The following is a 19,332-nucleotide window of genomic DNA, read 5'->3' as shown; positions in this document are numbered from 1 at the left end:
AGCTGTCGAAGTCGAGATCGTCACCCTGAGCAAGTTCTCTGATCATAAGTATAGTAGGGAGTCAAAACATGTTTACACAATTCTCACGAACATTGTCCGGTTCCATGGTTTGATCTTCACGCTAAATTTCAGTCAACTGGCATGTTTACTACAGAATCACTATTGGTTATCAGGGCTCTATGCTGCACTCATGAAGAACTTGGAACGTTTTCAGTCTCCTCAAGGGTCACCATCGCATTAAGTAATGCCCCTAGTGCCACCCAACCAAATCCTCCGGCTCCAAACTTGCCCTTCGCGCTCTCCGTCATCGACAAGTTCCAAGCATCCCACGCGTCTCGCAGATATCTCTTCACAGGCTTACTCTCGTCACCTTCTAAAGCCTCCCTGACCTGCCGAACCAAGACGTCAGTTGATTCCCTCAATTTCGAGATCTTCTCTTTTCGCATTCGGGGCTGGGGAGTTTTTTGCGTGATCGTCCCAATTATAATCTCTTCCTCCGACAATGGCTTGGCATTACGATGATTCAAATTGCACTCGTATGCGATCTGGAGAAGTCTCGTGGAGAACCGCTGGAAAAGGTCCACGATCAGAACGTCTGGCTTCAAATCGTCAATGTAACCAGAGATCCGCTCTCGAACTGCCTCTACAAGTCGAGGGTTCATTGTAGAGACCATGCTGTCGGCGGAAACATCGCAAGGCGCGTGTCCGGGGAGACTACTCTCGTGTTGACGAAGATCAATTGCGCGAGATAGCCTTCCGACTGCGGATTGGCTTGGATAATAATTTACTGGGTCTGGATCAACAGTTTCGGGGGCGCTCCAGTCTGGCAGCGGGAACTTCAACTTTGGGATTTCGGCGACACTGACTGGATTTCCAGTTTTTGGGTAATCGACAGCGTCGCTATGTAGTTGTGCCAAGCGGAGGCAAACTCGATCCTGGATCCCGAACTGACTTTGGTCTGCAATGACAAGCCAACGGTTGGCGACGAGGCCAATGACCTGAAAAGGTATCAGAAGCGGTTTATATTTCTAGCAGTGCGCGACTCACATCGGATATAATATACTCCATAACAAAATCTGCTACATCCTTCATCGTGCTTGGCTTATCGAGGCATTTTCTCTCCCCAGAGGTATACTTTCCTGGCTTGAAGTACCTCAGAGGTGTCAATGACTTGTGAACGGCCAGCGGAAGGAGATTGTATATGTCGCCATCAAGGTCTCCGCCACCGAGGCATGACGGGATGGGCCGGATGCCTGTATTGTGTTATTGTGACGCGACCTATCTTTCCCGGAAATGAGACAAAGCTCACCCTTGGTGCTGAACACTACCGTGTTCTGGAGAGACTGAACTTCAAAGCATGAACCTTTAGGAGGTTTGCCGATGGCCGATACCACCTGGACGTCTCCTGGATGAATACATGGAGATCGTGATACAAGAACGTGACCCTCGAGATAAATCATCTCTCCATCCGACTTCTTGATACAAGCAAATATTTCGTTTTTCCCGAGGAAGTTATGCTCATCTGCAACTCCTACGAGCGTCCATGCATCTGGAATTGGGATTCTTGCATTATTCTTGAGGTCGCGCAAGGCATGATATACGGCAACTCGAAGCAAACGACCGTAAAATGCATCGCTCTGCAAGGCGTCAATTCCTAGTTTGATTATATTCTGCATTGTGGACGCAAGACGAAATGAGGATCCCAAGCCGTGGTTTTCAAGCAAAATTATGGCGTCCTGAAGGGCGCGAGTTGCGTCTTGTGTTTTGGCCACCGCTTTGTCTTGGAAGTGCTGAAGGACATCGTAATTCACTCCGAGGCCTTCCAGCAACATAATAAGGGGCCGGTTAAAGTAATAAGGAGTGGGGTTTTTTATGCCCCGGACGATTTCAATCTCCTTGGCTTCTGGAGCATCGAATTTAATCATGGATGGACGAACGGCGAAACTCCTAGACCCTTTGAGCTTGTAATCAACGCTCAGCATCCCTTTTGAACCTGCATATCGAATTTGATATGCTCGGGGAAAGTCTTCCTCGCTATCTCTACCCTTCGGATGCATTGTTTGCCATATCTCGCGAGCAAAATCTTCCGACATGCAACCACACCCATCAGTGAAGATGTACTGTTTATCATTCGTCTTTATGTCTTTTCTTATCTGGGGTTCCTCCACCCTGAACGTAGCTGCTTCGGTTGCAGTGAAAGCCTGAGACAAACGAGCGGCATATCGAGCGGGACAGTTGATGAGCTCCTTGTCATAAGAAAGGTTGTCGAAAGTGCCAAGATCCTGAATTATACGTGCAGCATCTACCTCCCCGAGATCGGAGTCGACGAAGGGTCTGCAAAACCTGAAAAATTCTGTTGGCCAATGCACAAAGCTTCGAGAGAAATACCTTACCACACGGAATGCTCCCTGAGTGCCGACTGGGAATAAGCCAAGAAATCAAAACTTCGTCCCGCGATCACTATTTTCTCTTTGAGGATGGGTGATATTCGATGGCGCAAGGATGCTCGTCCATTAACGTCACGGTCAAGACGATACTGGAGACCATCCTCTTCGCGGAATTCTACCCTCAAAAAATTATCTTCGTTTCGTTTCCCGTACCGTCTAATGACTCGATTTGACCTTTCCGGGAAAGGTCCAGTGAGGAGTATCGTGGTTGGAGTAACCATAGCATGAAATGTTTGGCAAAGAGCCTCGTCTACGAGGAGGGGAGAAGTTGAGTTTCCAAGCTTCATGACCTCCTCGTGGCAAGAATCTAAACAAGATATAACAACATTGAGGGTATCCCTGCGGTCGTGTATCAAGGAGTGGACCCTCTTGCTGAATGTCTTCAATAGATCAGCAACGTATAAACTTCCATAAGAATTCACGAGCTCATCGACCCTCGGTAGAAGGCCCAAAAGCTCTGTAGTGTCGATATCCATGTTGCGTAGCAAGCTTTCGAGTTGAAATGCTACACGCCACTCAAAAGAAAGAATACCTTTCTCAACACGATCCAGCTCATCGTCAGTAAATAACTTCCGGTATTCTGTTCGAATAATGTGATTCTGCGCGCGGTGCAGATCCGCCAGGTTTGCAAGCCTAAAGAATTTCCGCAAATCTTTCTGCGAAACGAGTACGAGGCGCACGGAAACGGATATGTAAGGGGTAGCTCGAGGATGAAATGATGGGAATGGGAGGGAGGACATCCGATAGTACTGTCTATCATTGGGTCCTCTACGCAAGAAAGTAGGCGGGATCTCAAGCTGCAGGTGAATAACAGCTTGATTATCCATGCTTGCATGTGCTGATGTGGACAAAATGGATTGTTGTCGAATGGCGATGACATAGGTATTGGGAGAATATCGCTTGGGTAGGAACGTGATGTGAGCCTCTTTACGTTCTGGATCGAAACAGAAAAAGGACGGATGATGGTATGCTTCTCCTTCGATGGAGAACACACCATCGCGGCACATCCAGCCGAACTGAACCAGCTTCAAAGGCAAACGTGAAGAATCGGAATACAATGTCTCGTTCCGTTTAATCCGTTTTCTTTCTTCGCTTGGGTCAATCCAGGGACTACGGGCGAGATCGTCGAGCACGTTTTCATTAGCGCTGTCTTTACTTTGTTGGAAATCTATTCGACTCTGGTCCATTGTTATGAGTTCCAGAGGGTCATTTCCTCCGTAAATCTCCAGAAATCGTATGGCTATACGTGGATCAACTAATGTGAATGTGCCAAATTTGAACCGTTTCCCCCGCTTTACGGGATGAAGGCTGACTTTGAAGTTTGGCTTGATACCGGGAAACTTGGGACCATGTAGGTGAACAGCGAGGGCACCTTTTACGTCCAATTCCCCCCAGTTGAAAGGGATATTGCGCATAAAGATCTCCATTTCTGGAAGGAATGTAGAGTGTGTTGTGGATAACGGTGTCTAGAGGTAGGTGGTTCGACGTAGCCTCATGCACACGACGCAGCAAGATGCTTAAAGCCATGTGAACAGATGCTCGTCTATTTTTAGTTTAATAAGTATATTCGAGCACCTGCTACTATTATCCATGATCACTCTAGAAATGGGCAAGTGTATGTGGTTGTAGTAAGACGCTCCTCGTATGTTTTTCAGGAAACGCCAATAGACAAATCGTTAGACAGAAATCAAAGAAGGCGTTGAGTTTTAACCACATCAATGCTTTACGTTCTTGGTGCCGAGGCAAGAGGCGTTGATGCCCGCATGATTTCCAGCAAAAGAAACTCTAGCATCTTTCTGTAAGATCATTTCAGGCAGTTTCTCAAATTCTCTCGAAGCGTCGCCTGTTACCTTGTTTGCCCGGTGCCAATGAGCTGGACAAAATGAACGAAGCGATGCGAAAATTTTAGATCCTCTACAGAGTTCAAATCCAGTCCAAAGGGGCAGGAAAATGGCGGAGGTATTGGTATAGACAGCACAGTTCAAGTTCAACTTACAGAATTGCACGGAAAGGATAAGTGCGAGTTCTATAGAGAGATAAGATTTTACCACGCTCCAGAAAATTGCGATCCCATCAAACCTCTCCTCGGCGACTCCCACAACACGAAAAAACCTAACAACTGCTATATTTGCAGAAAGCAGTAACTTTATCTCTCTCTAAAAAGTAAAATAATAAATGGCATTTGGTGCGTTATTGTATTTCACGTTTAAATTCTTTTTCCTTTGACTGACTTGGTTGTTTATCGGTAGGTGCTTCTGGTGGTCGAGGAGGATTTGGTGGTCGAGGTGGAGGGGGAGGGAGAGGAGGATTTGGTGGTGGAAGAGGTGGCGGTAGAGGTGGTCCTCCTCGTGGTCGCGGTATGTCTTCTGAAGTATGTATCTGCATCTAATTAAGATTCTTCTTTTTTTCGTAGGCGGAGGTCGTGGAGCACCTGGAGGAAGAGGTGCCTCTAGAGGAGGTGGTGGTCGTGGTGGTGGTCGCGGCGGCGATCGTGGAGGTCGTGGAGGTCGCGGCGGCGGCAGAGGCGGCGCAAGAGGCGGTTCGAACGTGATAATTGAACCACATCGCCATGCAGGAGTCTTTGTCGCCAAAGGCAAAGAACAAATGCTCGTCACCAAAAACATCGCCCCTGGCGAATCGGTATATGGCGAAAAGAGAATTTCTGTTGAAGTTCCTGGAAGTGGTGAAGATGGCTCTTCTATGAAAATAGAATATAGGGTTTGGAATCCGTTCCGATCGAAATTGGCGGCTGGTGTACTTGGTGGGTTGGATAATGTGTTTATACAGCCAGGAGCAAAGGTTTTGTATTTGGGTGCTGCGAGCGGGACTAGTGTGAGTCATGTAGCTGATATTGTTGGGCCGGTGAGTTGGTTTTTCCACATTTCTTATTTCTTTTTGCTGATAAAGGATTCTTCAGGAGGGCGTTGTGTACGCTGTAGAATTTTCTCCACGTTCTGGACGTGATTTGATCAACATGGCCAAAAAACGGACCAATGTCATCCGTACGTGCTTCTCATTCCTCATACGCAAAACGATATATTCTGAAGCAAAACTTGTAGCCATCGTGGAGGATGCACGACTTCCGAACAAATACAGGATGTTACTCTCAATTGTTGATGTGATATTTGCTGATGTTGCTCAGCCCAATCAAGCGCAGATTGTGATTCAAAATGCGGAGAGTTTCCTGAAAAACGATGGACACGTTATCATATCGATAAAAGCGAGTTGTATTGATTCAACGAAAGAGCCTGACGTGGTGTATGCGAGCGAGGTGCAAAGACTGAGGGAGAGCAATTTCAAGCCGCTCGAACAGGTGACATTGGAGCCGTATGAGCGTGGACACGCGATGGTGACTGGTGAGCTTTTTCTCTTTTCTGGCGTGGTGGTGGTGACTGAGACGGCGTTAGCACGATACCAGCGGCATCAAAAGGCCGGGTAGGGAGGCTGTAGTATGTAGTAACTGTACCTGTTGTGTTTTTGTCATATATGATTGTGATTTGACGTGGCACTGTGCATCATTTGCCCGCTTCAGTGTAGACCACTTTGTTTCTTTTTTCTTTCTTTCCTCTGAATGAGGCCCGCCGCAGTTGCCCTGGATTTTGAACCTTCAGACTCAGACTACGACCACGACCTTCCTCTTTACCGCCACGACCCTCCGTACTCCATGTCGGACGAAAAGGTGCGGCTCAACGAGGACTATGACGACGAGGGCAAGGACGTCTACGCCAAGGTGAACAGAAACGCTAGGCCGTACATCGCCAGTGGCCGTATGCCCCAGCCTCCTCCACCGCCTGCAACCTCCATTGTAGGTCTCTCCAGCTGCTGCCCTGCTTCTGATTGATATCTTTCTCCTCCAGAGCGAGTTTCTTTTCCAAAATCTCGAACACCTCGCCCCCATCATCTACACCCTACTGTCCTGCTGGACTCGTTTTCACAACATCGGTGCCTCCAACCTTGTAGTCTGGGACGAAGCACACTTTGGAAAATTCGCCTCCCATTACCTCAAACGCGAGTTTTATTTCGATGTTCACCCACCCTTGGGTAAAATGATCGTCGGATTCGTCGGACTACTGGCGGGTTACAATGGAGGATTTGACTTTGAGAGTGGAAAGGTCTATCCACCAGAAGTACCGTATGTCGCTATGAGAGTTATGTTGGCTACCTTTGGTGTCGCCATGGTTCCACTCGGGTGGTATACCGCTGTTGAACTCGGAATGAGCTCGTGGGCATGCCATTTGACTGCACTCATGGTGCTTTGTGGTACGTTTCATCCCCAGATGCTGTCGTAGTCTCCGAACTTATGTTGACTTCCAGATGTTGCTTGGTTGACTATCTCTCGTTTTATCCTTCTCGATTCCATGCTCCTTTTCTTCACGTTCCTTACCGTCTTCTGCTTGACAAAATTCCATAATCAACAATATCAGTAAGTTTTGACATATTCCCTTCAGCCTCAAGTTCTCATACTCGAGTAGATCATTTTCTATTGACTGGTGGCTATGGCTCACTTTCACGGGCATATCTATCGGTTGTGTCACAAGGTGCGCTAGACCAGTGGTTGTTTACCACCTAATGATGCTAACGACGTAACATCCTTGCTAGTGTAAAATTGGTTGGCCTGTTTGTTACAGCCCTCGTCGGTGCTTATACGATTGAAGACCTCTGGGAAAAATTCGGCGATACAAGGCTTACTATCGTACGTGTCTTCTCTCTTTCCTTTCATGACAACGTTTGATAACCCATTGTTTAAAGCGCGAGCAAGTTAACCATTGGGCCGCTCGTGTCGTATGTCTCATTGTCGTCCCCATCCTCGTCTTCATGGCCTCATTCAAACTCCACTTCCTTGTCCTCGCCCACTCCGGTCCTGGCGATGCTCAAATGTCCTCTCTCTTCCAAGCCAACCTTGTTGGTAACGACTTTGCTAAAAACCCGCTCTCCGTTGCTTTTGGTTCGAAAGTCACTTTAAAAAACATGGGTTGGGGTGGTGGATTGTTACATTCACATATCCAAACCTATCCTACGGGTTCGAATCAACAACAAGTCACTTGTTATCACTATAAAGACAACAACAATGAATGGGTCATTCTGCCGCCTTGGAACGAAGCCGAATATGATCCAAACGCTGCACTTCGATTCGTGAAGGATGGAGATCTAGTACGATTAAACCATCCCGCGACCACAAGGAACTTGCACTCTCACACCGTCCTCGCACCCATCTCAAAGCTAAATTACGAAGTTTCTGGTTATGGGAATGAAACTGTCGGTGATGTTCATGACATTTGGCGCGTGGAGGTTGTGGACGATATACATAGAGGCAAATTGGTTCCTGGCAAAGATGATGACATACATTCGTTGACAACGAGGTTAAGGTTCAAGCATAATCAACTAGGGTGTTATCTGAGGGCTGCAAACGCGGTGTTACCGCAGTGGGGGTTCAAGCAGATTGAAGTCAGTTGTGATAAGGAGAACAATGCGAAGGATGCGCATACGTATTGGAACGTTGAGAGTCATTGGAACGACCGACGTAAATTATCCTTCCCTTCTTTGACTCTCGTTTGACTAATTTGTTTCGGTTCCAGTGCCCGCTGGTGATATGAAACTCTACAAGTCACCTTTCCTCCGCGATTTTTGGCATCTGAACGTTGCTATGATGACTTCCAACAATGCTCTCGTTCCCGATCCAGACAAAGCAGATATACTTGCGTCCAAACCTTTTGACTGGCCATTGTTGCACCTCGGATTACGAATGTGTGGATGGGGTGACGCGCAACTGAAATATTACTTGATTGGTACGCCCACCATTTGGTGGGGAGGTACGGTGAGTTTAATTGCCGGGTTGGCAACTTGGGGAGTGTATGTGTTGCGGTGGCAGAGAAAGTATCAAGACATGGATGTTAGAGAGTGGGAACATTTCATGTATGTCGGGAAGGTTGCTTTCTTGGGATGGGCGTTCCACTTTGGTGAGGTTTCTTTTACTTGGTGGTGTGTAGATTGTTATTGACGGCGGCTACTCACAGTGCCTTTCTTGATTATGGGACGTGTCACATATATCCATCACTATGTATGCCTTTTTCCTTCTTTTCACAAAAACTATTTGCATTCTGATATTTCACACAGCTTCCGACATTGTATTTTTCTGTTCTAATGCTTGCCCATGTCCTCGACCATTTCGTATTCACCACTCCTCGCCTCTCACATAAAAACAAGTCCATTGCCTTTGGTATCTGTGCATTCGTAATCGTAGCAACCTTCTGGTGGTTCAGAGGTGTTTCATTTGGTATTGGAGGTCCAATTAATGACCATTGGGGATTGAGATGGCGAAAAGTGCGTACAGCTTTTTTTATTCCTTGTTTCATTCCTCATTATTCTTTGTAGACTTGGAATATATATGAAGGGATATAAAGAGGAGAGATATAAAAAGTTTTGGGGTTCTGTGGGACTGAAACGGCGTAAATGATGAGGAGGTTGGTTTACCTGTTTCGTAGTTTTTATTTGATGTCGGGAGGAGAATGGATGTTGTAGCACTTCTGTCTCTCTTTCGTCTCGTTCATTAATTATTTCATTTTTAGTATTTGACTTAGGATATTAATTTATGTCTTTTTCTCCTCTCTTTAAGCGAAGTAAGAAGTGAATTTTATATTGCATTTTCGAAGCTCGAGTTAACTCTCATTTCATGAGATCCACCCTCTTAGTCCTGTACGTGCTAGAGTTGTTGCATGGACTTTCTTTATACTTTATCATCCCGTTTCTCTCTGAATGAATACATTTAATATAACAATATCTATGTCATCAGTAACCATTGACTATATGCGAGCTAAAGAGTGGTTTAAATAATCTGAGTAGCGGTCCTGTGGTGCAACAAACAGTAAAAATCTATGAAACTTTGAAACGACGTGTCCTCTCCTTTCAAGACTTTTGTGGCTTACCCTCCACCACCACTTCTTCTTCACCACCAACCTGCTCCCACTCCCCCTCCCCCTTCTCCTTCTCACTCCCCATCGTCACACTCGTATCAGCCGCACTCAACTGCGCAGCCATCAAACTCCTAAACCTCTCCCCCCTCTCCTTCCCTCCCAAAACCAATTCCCTATACCTCCCACTCTCCACAATCCTTCCTCCTTCCAAAACCACGATCCTCTCGGCCCTAGCTATAGTTGATAATCGATGAGCGACAAATATACATGTGGTTTGTCTTGATCGTAAGATTCTGTCGATGGCGTCGTTGACTCTACGTTCAGATGTAGCGTCTAAAGCTGAGGTTGCTTCGTCCAAGGCTAGTATGGCAGGTTTCTTGAGGAGAGCGCGAGCAAAAGCGAGACGTTGACGTTGACCACCGCTTAAACTCAATCGCCCGACTTGAGTTTATTTTAGGTTTCGTTAATGAAAAGAATTGAAAGGTTGTTGGGAGAAAGAAAACGTACTTCTGGTATCAAAACCTTCGGGTAATCCCCATATGAATTCACAATTAGCTTCTCGTGCGGCATCTTCAATTTCTTCTCTCGTCGCATTATGGCCGAATGCAATGTTTTCGGCAATGGTTCCACTGAAGAGAACAGGATCTTGTGGTACGACTCCAATGATATCTCGCCAAGAAGATGCAGAGAATTCGCGGATATCTGTTCAGATATTGAATTATTAACACAGATTCAGGAAAAGTGAGTGGATGTGGAATACCTTGGCCGTCAAAGGTAACTCTTCCATGATTAGGATCATAATACCTCAACAATAATGAATGTATAGATGATTTTCCACCACCACTCTCACCACTATATCATTTTCTGATTAGTGGTTTTTTACCTAAGATAGATTCAGTACTTACACAATGGCAACCGTCTCCCCGACCTTTACTTCAAGATTGAAATCCTTCAAAATCTTGACATCTTTCCGGGTAGGATACTCAAAATGAACATGGTCAAACTTGATTGTACCGCGTCTTTCTGGCGCAAGTTGGATACCACTATGTAAAGGGATGAGGGGTTGTCGATCCAAAACTTCGAAAACGCGTGCTCCAGCTCCGATGGCGCGCATGATAGAGGACTATAATCATGAGTTCTTAGAGGGAGTGCATCTGAACATAACAGGATACGTACGAAAAACGAACTAGGAAATGAAAAGCATGAGCAATAAAGCTTGTGAGGTAGACTTTTAGACATACGTGAGCATGCTGAGACCATTCCCAACATATACTGTATAAAGCAATAAGCTCGTAAGATCTCCTACAGTGATGACGCCCTGCGAGACGAGAGAACCACCTATACTAACGATAAGCAACTTAAAAAAAAGATAAAAAAGGAATTAACGGCATACCGTATCCCAGAAGTCCAAGAACCGTAATGTTACCGCTCCAACCTGTGCTTCCATAGAATATACCGCTCGCAATAGCTTCCTTTCTTGCTAGTGAAAGTATTGTCTTGATTCGATCATTAAACTTCTTCTCTTCCTGTTCGTTGGCATTGAAAGCATGGACTGTTCGTAACGCTGAAAGGGATTCTGAGGCCACCTAAATGATATGATTAGCTGAAGAAGGGCGGGTTAGAAGACGGTTTACCTTGGTCATGTCACCCACGGCCTCTTGTGTCTTATTAGATAGCTTTTTGATATAACGACCGTAGAAAACCTATGTGAATGTGAGAAGTGTTACCTCGATATATGACGAGACACATACTGCTCCAAGGGATACAGGCGGAACCATAGCCAACATCAGGAGAGTGAGTGTAGGCGAAGTGTAGAACATGGCGGCCACTAGGAAGAAGATTGTGAGAAGAGGTTGGATAGGACGGCGGCTGAGAAAGCCTCACAGCCAACAGAGGACATGACGACTGCGCGAAGACCATCCGACAGGTTATTCGTGACGCTACGAAAGAGATTAAGAATTAGTCGTAGGAAATTGAATAAAGACGGACCTCTCTCCGACTATGCTGGTATCAACGCTAAGCCTACTAAGAACGTCGCCTTCTCCACGTTCGACGAATTCGACGTCCTGGCGAAGGGAGGCAGTAAAGGTACGTCGACGTAAGCGAGCAACTATGCGTTGACCTAATTTACGGTTAGTCAGGCCGGCAGCCGGGAAGAAAGAGAATGGCCGCACCTGCCAGTCTCATTAACGTTGCTCGTCCAGCATTTGCGGCGGCACCCACAGTGAAGAGAAGCACTAAGAGACCCGATGCCTGCCATATACCTAGACCAAAGGGTATTTGCTTGTGAGATTAGCTTTCGCAGTTGCGGCAGAGCGACTAGACTCACAGGATTCGGAGAGGAAAAGAAGTCGATCAGGCGTCCGATTGTAAATGGAACACTCAGAGTGACGGCGGAAGAGACGAGCAGCAGTCCAACGGCAATCAACAAGCCGTTGCGTTCTGGCACAGCCAAAGCGACGACTTTTCTGAACGAGGAGAGGCCCTGGTTGTTCTTCTGAAGGATAGACGATATGGATGGTTTTGGCTTGTCGGCAGGCGGGAGTTTAACGGTGGAATTGAAGCGACAGAGGAGGACCAGAGTGGACGGCAGCGGCGGAGGGCGGGCCGACGCTGCGAACAGACTGCGGGGCGGCTGCCGGAGCGCATGCAGAGCGCGGCTGGGCGGTGGCCTGAGCGCCGTGAACACACGTGACGCTGCTCTGAGCATGTCCAGCGCAGTGTTGACGACGACGAAAGCGAAGCGTATGTCAGTGCTGATATGTTATATTGCTGACTAAGCTCACGCTATAAATAGTTGCAGGAACGTCTGATGCTGCATGTCTGCCGCATACTCAGAGGCCTGGCTGCCTGGCCCCAGCAAGACCCAGTTCTACGCCCGTACGTACCTCCCCAGCGACGCGCAGCCCAAGGCCGTCGTCGTCTTCGTCCACGGCTTCGCAGAGCACGTCGGCAGGTACACCCACTTCCACCCGCTCATCGCCCAGCGCGGCATCGCCGTCTTTGCCTTTGACCAGCGTGGCTTTGGCCTCACCGCCCAGGACGAAACACACAAAAGCAAGACTAGCTCCTATGGGAAGACCAGCTGGAAGGACCAGATGGCCGACATCGCGTGGGCCATCGAGCACGCCAAAGAAGAATTCAAGGGTGTGCCTGTCTTGCTGATGGGTCATTCTATGGTAATTTTGCCCTCACGATGGAAACATCCCGACTGACAGTCTTCCTCGCCAGGGAGGCGGAGAGGTCCTTGGTTTCGCCACTCAAGGCGCAAAATCCCCCCACGCATCCGCAGCGTCCTCCATCCTCGCCGTCGTCGCAACCAGCCCGCTCATCCGCCAAGCAGAGCCCACATCAAAAGTTCTCAAATGGCTCGGTTCGAAAGCCAGTCTATTCGCCCCCTACACACTCATTTCTACTCCTCTCATTGTCGATGTTCGTACTTTTGTCTCACGAGCTGTGCCTTGTCTCACAATGTGAAACTTGCAGGACCTTTCCCATGACAAGCAGGCCAACGATGATTACATGCAAGACAAACTCATCAAGCCCATGGGTTCGCTCAGAGGCGTCAGTGATATGCTTTCCAACGGCGAATTGCTTCTTACTTCGTCTTACGCCAATTGGCCGAGTTCACTTCCTGTACGTACAATCTTCACGTCAGACGTCACTCCTATCACTCACTAATTTTCTTCTAGCTTCTCATCTGTCATGGAACGGCAGATAAAGTGACTTCTTTCAAAGCCTCCGAAGAGTTCATCGGCAAAATTTCCACTCATACTAAAAAACTCATTCCATTTGAGAATGGCTTCCATGAACTCCAGAACGAACCCGACGGCGTTAAAGAGCGACTGGCAGAAGACATCATCCAGTTCATCGAGTCGCACCTTCCACCAATCATCAGCGTCACAGAGGCTGATCTTCCACCTGCAATCCCTTTTGGCACTCCCGAGCCCGCCTCTAAACTGTAGATTTCTTTCTTCATCATCCACTCCGATACCCCCGACGTACACTTTTCCATCTTGATCACATTCTTGAGCTCAATTTCCTTACCTTTTATAGTACATTTTTTCTCATGTTTCATTAATGCAAAAAAAAGAAGTATTATCCGCAGTAATCCTAAGAAGGCGAGGGAAACGTAGCTCTAATAACCAGCTGCACCAGGCGCTTGGTCACCCTTCCTCTTCAATCTAAGCAGTATTTCCTTGAACCTAGTCAAATCGGTTGTGCCCGCACCCGTCCGAGCAATAGTTTTGCTTTGAGAGTTTTGCAGCTCAACGAGATCGCAGATGCGGTCCCATGTAGTCCCACCAGATAGGGAAGCCTCCAAAGAAGCGATGTAATCAGCTTCAGCGTCTCTGGAGAAACAATATCAATATGGCTGCAACAGAGGGACGAGCAAAACGGACTTGTTCTCTCGAATGTTCCTTTCCTTCTTTCTGGCATAGTCTTCATAGAACTCGTCGATGGCTCGTTCAGCTTTAGAGATAGTTTCTTGACGTTTAGCTTTGGACGTTTCATCGCGTGCTTTTATCTCCTCTTGCTGTTTTTCTCGCCATTCCCTATATAAGATATAAACAAGGGGATTGAGAACACGCAATTTGGTACAATGTACCTGATGACTTCGGGTTCTTCTTCGACGGGTTGATTGAGGATAGGTGTTGAAGCCAGCGCTGAAGGTTGGGGTCTAGGCGCGAATGGTGAGGGACTTTTGAACGTCGATTGAGACTGAACAAATATTCCAAGAATCAGTCCCCTCCTCACATAAAAGTAACAAGTTCGAAATATTACCGGGATAGTAGGAGCAGGAACAGGAGAGGCAACTTCAATTTCCGGAAACTCGCTCTCAAACTTTTCAATTTCATCATCTCCCGTCACTTTCACATTGTTATTGGTAGTAGGAACAGGTTCAGTGTCGAAATCATCGAAAGAGAATCCGACACTGGATTGTTTAGCTGGTTGTGGTACGGTAGAAGGAATATCACTTGAGCCATCGAGAGAGATATCGGGGAAGGCGGAGGAAGCACGTTCGAATTCGTCGAAGTCGTTGGTTCCGCCTAGAAAGTCTGCCATGGCTGGAGTTGGTGCAATGCAAAGTAGATGCGCTGTTGCTGACGACAGCTGTGGTACCCCGCGTCAACAACGACAAATAACTTAACTTGGTGGCACTTTGTTCATGCCGTTGAATATTCCTGGTCTATTGGTTCCTTTTCAACTCTTAATACACCCTAGGATAGTCATTCCTAATGTCATAATCAAAGGTGCGTGTTGTTCAATTGCGACGTTTTGTCTTTAGGGAAAAAACTCATTTCGGAATATGCACAGGAAGATATTCGCCATCTTGATTTTGCGGCACTTCGTAAGGCTGGCTATCGTGGTGCTATTTTCGACAAGGATAATTGTCTCGTACGTGTAGTGTTTCCAATATGCGGAAGAATGTTACTTTTGCTGAGATTTTTTTGTTAGACTGTCCCGTATGAGGATACCCTCGTTCCCGAATTGGAGGTACTTCCTCTCGTACATGACAACCTTCTTTTTTTCAGTAATTCATGTTTTACATAGTCGGCATGGACGGAGTGTCGCAAAACTTTTGGCAAGGGCAATGTTATAATTGTCAGCAACTCCGCTGGCACACATACTGACCCAGGCGGCATTCAAGTTCGTACTCTCTCTCCTTCTCAATTCCTCAACTCACCCTCTTTATTCATTTTATTTTAGTCAGAATCCGTCTCGCACCATCTTCAAGTTCCCGTTCTATACCACAAATCCTTCAAACCATCCTACTCATGCATCAAATCCATCCGCTCCTATTTCTCCACTCTCCCTCGACCCATCTCAGATGACGAACTCATAATCATCGGAGACCGTATATTCACAGACATAGTCCTCTCCAACCGCATACGCCTCACAAATCCCAAATACCTCTCCAATCCATCTCGCTCTCCTCGACCTCGAGGTTTCCTCGGCGAAGCATTTTCTTGCATATTCGAAAAAGACGGGACTACAAGTACCGAAAGAGAAAATCTGAGAATTGGAAAAGATAAACAGGAAGAGAAGGTGAGGGAGAGGTATAGTATTGATGGGAGGGGACCTTTGGCAGTTTGGACTACGGGAGTTTGGAAGAGGGAGGCTATTGGTATGAGATGGTTTGAGAGAAAAGTGGTGGATGCTGTGGAGAAATGGTCAGTACCGAGGGAGGGAGAGGTTAGGGATACTGGGAGGTTTGTGAGGAGGGTCAAGATAGTGGATCAAAAACCTAATATCTTGGCTCGGTTGTGGTCGAAATTAGTGACGGCGTGAACAGGTAGTAGCGCTGTTGAAAATATGGTTTTGATTCCTTCCATTGCGGGTGATCGATTGGAGACAGCTTTTGGAGAAGAGGATTACTCGTATGCCTTTATGCTACATTGGATCAGCGTAGGAAAAGCTGCCGATAAATTGTAGCCTTTGCAAATTCGCGGTATTCAGCTCTTTTACTTCACCGTTCAAGCAATCGGCCAATGAGCCAACCAATCAACGTCGCCGATCAACGGATCAGTGTAGCTCCAAACAGAGTCGATCATATGCAGATCCGCATACATGCCACGAATTCGTCCCTCTGTGAAGGATTGGCTTGTATTTCGTCTACTTCCAGTGGCATCCTTATAACGTAGAGCGTAGGGGCTGATGCTTCGAAACCGAGTATGAACGTCACTTTCGGAATGAATAGGCCTGCGGCCGAGAAACGACCGATTAGGGTGCGGCTGAACAGTGAGCTCAAGCTTGAGAAGATAGAGTTTGTTCAACACGCTGTGACTTGGCCCGAGAGGGCGCGCTACCAAAGGCAAGTACAGTTAGCGTGCTGCTGGTGTTTTCAATTCCAATGACTGGAATACCAGCGGCCCGATTCGTCTGGCTAACCCAATTGTTGCACACGAAGGCTGATGCTGAGAGTGTTGTGATAAATTTAGACGACACTCTTCTTCTCGAGCTAGCGCCGCAACTTCGCATCAGACAGGACCATGGGGAAGAAGTGCTAGTATATAAATAGCCTGACATATATACAACAACGACCGTCGGTGAAACCCATCTGGAGAGTCCCGTCGTCCTCTCATTGACTTGCGAAACGATGGTCAGACCCCTCCAGACCTACCGAATCATATCTCTGATCGCATTCACACTCCTTGTTATTGCTTTTATTCTTCTTCTTCTCGTGGGATTATCATCGACGATCATCAAACCTATCTATCTTATTCTCGTCAAATCTGTCGTGGACGTCCAACCTCCTCAAAATGTTGCGACAGAACTACGATTTGGTGTTTGGGGTTTTTGTGCTTCAAGGTAACCCCCTTTTCTCCAAACCGCCTTCTCGGCAAACTTACATGAAGATGTATTCTCCGTGTTTCTTTTTGAAAGTCCTCGTGATCATTCCTCTATGGACGGGGAATGCTTCGGTCCTCAACTAGGTTATACTGTACCACCCTCAGTTCGAGAACTCGCAGGCCTCCCAGACACCGCGATCAACGCCATCGAAACCTCCCTCCGCCTCATTTTGGTTCTTCACCCTGTAGCCGCCGGACTCGCCTTTCTCACTTTCATATCATCCTTATTCCTCGCCTCTCATGCCATCTCTATCTTAACTCTCTTCCTAGCCATAATCACCGGTCTCGTTACCGCTGTTGTTTTCGGCATTGATTTGTCACTGGGGTTCGTGGTTAGAGATGGATTGGCGATAAACCCAGATTTCAAGTTCATTGTCCAATTTGGAGATGGCGTTTGGATGATGCTTGGGGCGTTGATTTTGACCTGGCTCGCTGTGATATTTTTATCGGCAAGGGCGTGTTATTGTTGTGGTGTAAGGTATGTGTGTGTGGTATTCAGTTCAGAGGGCGAGACTGATTAAATCAACTTAGACGCAAAGATTTGGGAGAAGAGAAGTTTTGAAGAAATGAATCACGATCACAATTACGACGTTATGACATGATGAGATTAACGATAACGGCTAACGCATGTTAGTTACGAATAAATATTGGATAACAGGAGCTTGCATTGTTTTAAAATTCTGACAAGACTTGCGTCGACACTCCTCACTCCAGTCATAGGCTCCGCATATAATGGGCTTATAAGAGCGCGAGAAACGTTGATAAACTCGCCAGTAAATACAATATGTTGTAAATAAATCACAAATTGGCTGTTTGAATTCTATCGAATTTAATCCTTCCTTCCGCCCAGTCTCGAATTAGCACTCCAGCAATGGCTGTAGCTGGTGGCATCTTGAAAGGAGGTTCATCCGCTGTGACCGCAGCTTGTTCAGCCAGAACCTTCTTCGGGTCATCGCCTTTATCGTCGCCAAAACTCTCCGAGAGTTCCTTATTACTTCGGAAAGATGTATGGTTGAGGACTGCAAGAACTTCCTCTCGTGTGAACCATCGAGCATCGACGAGTTCATTATCGAGATCAACCCTAATTGGTTGCGCGGAATCAGCTCGGGCGTAGAAGCCGACCATGATGTTCGCTGGGTACGGCTAGAAGATTCTCTTTCGTAAAATTGATCTTAATCAGAAAATACTGCGTACCCAAGGTTGACCTGAGTGGTAGCGAAGGTTCGAGACACGAACTCCTGCTTCCTCCCACATTTCACGAACGACTGCGTCTTCCAAAGATTCTCCGGGTTCGATAAAGCCCGCAAGGGCGGAATAAAATTTGTCGGGGAATCTTTTCTGTAAAGAAATTGAGTACGAGTCCTGATGTGGCTGAAAAAATTTATGTACGCACACCGCGACCCATTATGATTTTCTCTCCCGTTTCGTCGACAGCGAGCATGATGACTACGGAATCCGTCCGTGGATGGGCATAATTGTGCAGGCCCTTGCTGTGAAAACATTTTGAGAAGTGCATCAGAGGGAGGATGGTCGACTTACCCAGATGGACAAGGTTTCTTGTCTGTCTTCTCAGCCCAAGGCAATAATGTCATACAAGACAGTTTCCAGCCGCCCCACATTGAATAGGTCTTAGAACCACAACCTGGACAAAACTAGGCACATAAGTGCCAGCATGAATGTCGAATTAACCGTCGCGCTTACTTTGTTACGATAATTCCAATCAGCCAAGCTCCTCGCGCACGCGAAGACGCCAGCTGTAAACTGATCCAACCCTGTCATGAGAGCTCTCGGCTCGGACCAATAGTAGGTGTCCGGAGCATCTTTCTGGAGGGTCTTCAGTATCTCCTCTTCTGTAAATTGGCCTTCGGAAACCAAGTCTGCTACGTCCATGGCGAAATAAGGTATACCACCTAACCTCTTGAGAGCCTCCACTGCGGAAGTAGCTGAGGAGAACTCGGATGTGGGAAGGACACTCGCCCCTTCACCCTCATTCTTCTCGTGCATTCCTAGGAACGAGATGCGAAGACTTTGTGGATGATGCCTCGCAGCATCTGTTACGTTGCTCGTAGCTTGATCTGTGACGATCGCGCCAACTTCTTGTGCTTGGCCAAAGAAGGGCTGAGGACCAAGGAAAGGCAAAACGTTGGTTGTGGATAAATAAGCTAGTCGTAGCTGAGAAGACGGGGCAGAAGAAACCAAAGGTTGGCCAGCATTGAAGAGGACCCATTTGGATTCAGGGAGAGTAATAATCGCATTGAGAAAGTGGTGGGAAGTTCGTAGCCAGGAGAGCCTGTTCAGAGGAGATCCCCCGAACATGTTCACGAATCTGAACATAGAAAAATGAGATCTGGAAAGCTGGCACCGTCATCTTGAGGTACATACGGCTTCTGGATATCTGTAGTGCTCATGAGTACTGAATTCAAGGTGTGGGGAAAGACATCTTATCTGTCTCCCCTTAATAAACCGAGGGTGTGGGCGTAAATGTCAATTTGGGTCTGTGGCCTGGGTCAGCAGAACATGGATGCGGCTTATTGAAGACCCACTGTCAGGAGTTCCTGCAGATTCTCGACTCTGTAACGCCGGTCTATCTCGCAGACCCGTCTGGAAGTTTCTCATGAT

At 47.1% G+C, this 19,332-nt stretch overlaps 8 protein-coding genes across 8 annotated transcripts; 5 read left to right on the top strand and 3 right to left on the bottom strand.

Moving 5' to 3' along the window:
- Window positions 1-113: 113 nt before the first annotated feature.
- On the bottom strand, window positions 114-3,916 carry AGABI2DRAFT_205025 (RNA-dependent RNA polymerase). Its single transcript, XM_006461244.1, has 5 exons — window positions 2,813-3,916; window positions 2,394-2,737; window positions 1,310-2,343; window positions 1,048-1,253; window positions 114-998 (listed from the first exon to the last, which is right to left on the bottom strand). Exons 1-5 carry the CDS (start codon window positions 3,872-3,874, stop codon window positions 189-191), a joined length of 3,456 nt encoding a protein of 1,151 aa, XP_006461307.1. The 5' UTR covers window positions 3,875-3,916; the 3' UTR covers window positions 114-188.
- Window positions 3,917-5,051: 1,135 nt separating this feature from the next.
- AGABI2DRAFT_151091 (hypothetical protein) lies at window positions 5,052-5,886 on the top strand (the record flags this gene model as incomplete). Its single annotated transcript, XM_006461243.1, has 4 exons — window positions 5,052-5,309; window positions 5,365-5,449; window positions 5,507-5,803; window positions 5,855-5,886. 4 exons carry the CDS (start codon window positions 5,052-5,054, stop codon window positions 5,884-5,886), a joined length of 672 nt encoding a protein of 223 aa, XP_006461306.1.
- Window positions 5,887-6,109: 223 nt separating this feature from the next.
- Window positions 6,110-8,846, top strand: AGABI2DRAFT_205019 (hypothetical protein; the record flags this gene model as incomplete). The annotated part of the gene is made up of 10 exons (XM_006461242.1): window positions 6,110-6,252; window positions 6,305-6,707; window positions 6,762-6,870; window positions 6,920-6,985; window positions 7,047-7,140; window positions 7,197-7,968; window positions 8,024-8,404; window positions 8,462-8,505; window positions 8,562-8,768; window positions 8,820-8,846. Coding segments are annotated over 10 exons (2,246 nt in total), but the record flags the coding sequence as incomplete, so codon positions are not given.
- A 352-nt stretch (window positions 8,847-9,198) lies between these two features.
- On the bottom strand, window positions 9,199-12,068 carry AGABI2DRAFT_205017 (hypothetical protein; the record flags this gene model as incomplete). Its single annotated transcript, XM_006461241.1, has 12 exons — window positions 9,199-9,799; window positions 9,866-10,060; window positions 10,119-10,210; window positions 10,264-10,481; window positions 10,596-10,696; window positions 10,752-10,944; window positions 10,993-11,061; window positions 11,110-11,186; window positions 11,243-11,298; window positions 11,348-11,480; window positions 11,533-11,641; window positions 11,688-12,068. 12 exons carry the CDS (start codon window positions 12,066-12,068, stop codon window positions 9,351-9,353), a joined length of 2,073 nt encoding a protein of 690 aa, XP_006461304.1. The 3' UTR covers window positions 9,199-9,350.
- Window positions 12,069-12,177: 109 nt separating this feature from the next.
- On the top strand, window positions 12,178-13,710 carry AGABI2DRAFT_205013 (hypothetical protein; the record flags this gene model as incomplete). The annotated part of the gene is made up of 4 exons (XM_006461240.1): window positions 12,178-12,537; window positions 12,590-12,790; window positions 12,845-12,994; window positions 13,051-13,710. The coding sequence occupies 4 exons, from the start codon at window positions 12,178-12,180 to the stop codon at window positions 13,321-13,323; spliced, it is 984 nt and encodes a 327-aa protein (XP_006461303.1). The 3' UTR covers window positions 13,324-13,710.
- An 808-nt stretch (window positions 13,711-14,518) lies between these two features.
- On the top strand, window positions 14,519-15,692 carry AGABI2DRAFT_205009 (hypothetical protein). The gene is made up of 5 exons (XM_006461239.1): window positions 14,519-14,613; window positions 14,682-14,758; window positions 14,819-14,857; window positions 14,915-15,010; window positions 15,071-15,692. The coding sequence occupies exons 1-5, from the start codon at window positions 14,529-14,531 to the stop codon at window positions 15,650-15,652; spliced, it is 879 nt and encodes a 292-aa protein (XP_006461302.1). The 5' UTR covers window positions 14,519-14,528; the 3' UTR covers window positions 15,653-15,692.
- Window positions 15,693-16,410: 718 nt separating this feature from the next.
- AGABI2DRAFT_192828 (hypothetical protein) lies at window positions 16,411-17,440 on the top strand. Its single transcript, XM_006461238.1, has 3 exons — window positions 16,411-16,672; window positions 16,748-17,191; window positions 17,245-17,440. The coding sequence occupies exons 1-3, from the start codon at window positions 16,461-16,463 to the stop codon at window positions 17,273-17,275; spliced, it is 687 nt and encodes a 228-aa protein (XP_006461301.1). The 5' UTR covers window positions 16,411-16,460; the 3' UTR covers window positions 17,276-17,440.
- Window positions 17,432-19,083, bottom strand: AGABI2DRAFT_192827 (hypothetical protein). Its single transcript, XM_006461237.1, has 5 exons — window positions 18,415-19,083; window positions 18,253-18,365; window positions 18,107-18,203; window positions 17,908-18,051; window positions 17,432-17,856 (listed from the first exon to the last, which is right to left on the bottom strand). The coding sequence occupies exons 1-5, from the start codon at window positions 19,045-19,047 to the stop codon at window positions 17,512-17,514; spliced, it is 1,332 nt and encodes a 443-aa protein (XP_006461300.1). The 5' UTR covers window positions 19,048-19,083; the 3' UTR covers window positions 17,432-17,511.
- Window positions 19,084-19,332: the final 249 nt, after the last annotated feature.

This window comes from Agaricus bisporus, assembly GCF_000300575.1.
Source record: "Agaricus bisporus var. bisporus H97 unplaced genomic scaffold AGABI2scaffold_5, whole genome shotgun sequence".
NCBI classification, from domain to species: domain Eukaryota; kingdom Fungi; phylum Basidiomycota; class Agaricomycetes; order Agaricales; family Agaricaceae; genus Agaricus; species Agaricus bisporus.
The sequence above is the reverse complement of the archived record's forward strand: the minus strand, read 5'-3'. Positions and strand labels throughout refer to the sequence as shown.

What these genes read in the sequence shown, in the direction of transcription:
- AGABI2DRAFT_205025 (XM_006461244.1), bottom strand. Translation starts at nt 3,874, where the DNA reads ATGGAGATCTTTATGCGCAATATCCCTTTCAACTGGGGGGAATTGGAC. An exon ending in CTCAGGGAGCATTCCGTGTG is followed by an intron (nt 2,344 to 2,393) that starts GTAAGGTATTTC and finishes AGAATTTTTCAG; the next exon opens with GTTTTGCAGACCCTTCGTCG. An exon ending in TGGAGTATATTATATCCGAT is followed by an intron (nt 999 to 1,047) that starts GTGAGTCGCGCA and finishes ATACCTTTTCAG; the next exon opens with GTCATTGGCCTCGTCGCCAA.
- AGABI2DRAFT_205009 (XM_006461239.1), top strand. Translation starts at nt 14,529, where the DNA reads ATGCCGTTGAATATTCCTGGTCTATTGGTTCCTTTTCAACTCTTAATA. An exon ending in TCCTAATGTCATAATCAAAG is followed by an intron (nt 14,614 to 14,681) that starts GTGCGTGTTGTT and finishes ATGCACAGGAAG; the next exon opens with ATATTCGCCATCTTGATTTT. An exon ending in TCGACAAGGATAATTGTCTC is followed by an intron (nt 14,759 to 14,818) that starts GTACGTGTAGTG and finishes TTTTTTTGTTAG; the next exon opens with ACTGTCCCGTATGAGGATAC.
- AGABI2DRAFT_192828 (XM_006461238.1), top strand. Translation starts at nt 16,461, where the DNA reads ATGGTCAGACCCCTCCAGACCTACCGAATCATATCTCTGATCGCATTC. An exon ending in TGGGGTTTTTGTGCTTCAAG is followed by an intron (nt 16,673 to 16,747) that starts GTAACCCCCTTT and finishes TCTTTTTGAAAG; the next exon opens with TCCTCGTGATCATTCCTCTA. An exon ending in TGTTATTGTTGTGGTGTAAG is followed by an intron (nt 17,192 to 17,244) that starts GTATGTGTGTGT and finishes AAATCAACTTAG; the next exon opens with ACGCAAAGATTTGGGAGAAG.
- AGABI2DRAFT_192827 (XM_006461237.1), bottom strand. Translation starts at nt 19,047, where the DNA reads ATGTTCAGATTCGTGAACATGTTCGGGGGATCTCCTCTGAACAGGCTC. An exon ending in ATTGGAATTATCGTAACAAA is followed by an intron (nt 18,366 to 18,414) that starts GTAAGCGCGACG and finishes TTATGTGCCTAG; the next exon opens with TTTTGTCCAGGTTGTGGTTC. An exon ending in AAATCATAATGGGTCGCGGT is followed by an intron (nt 18,052 to 18,106) that starts GTGCGTACATAA and finishes ATTTCTTTACAG; the next exon opens with AAAAGATTCCCCGACAAATT.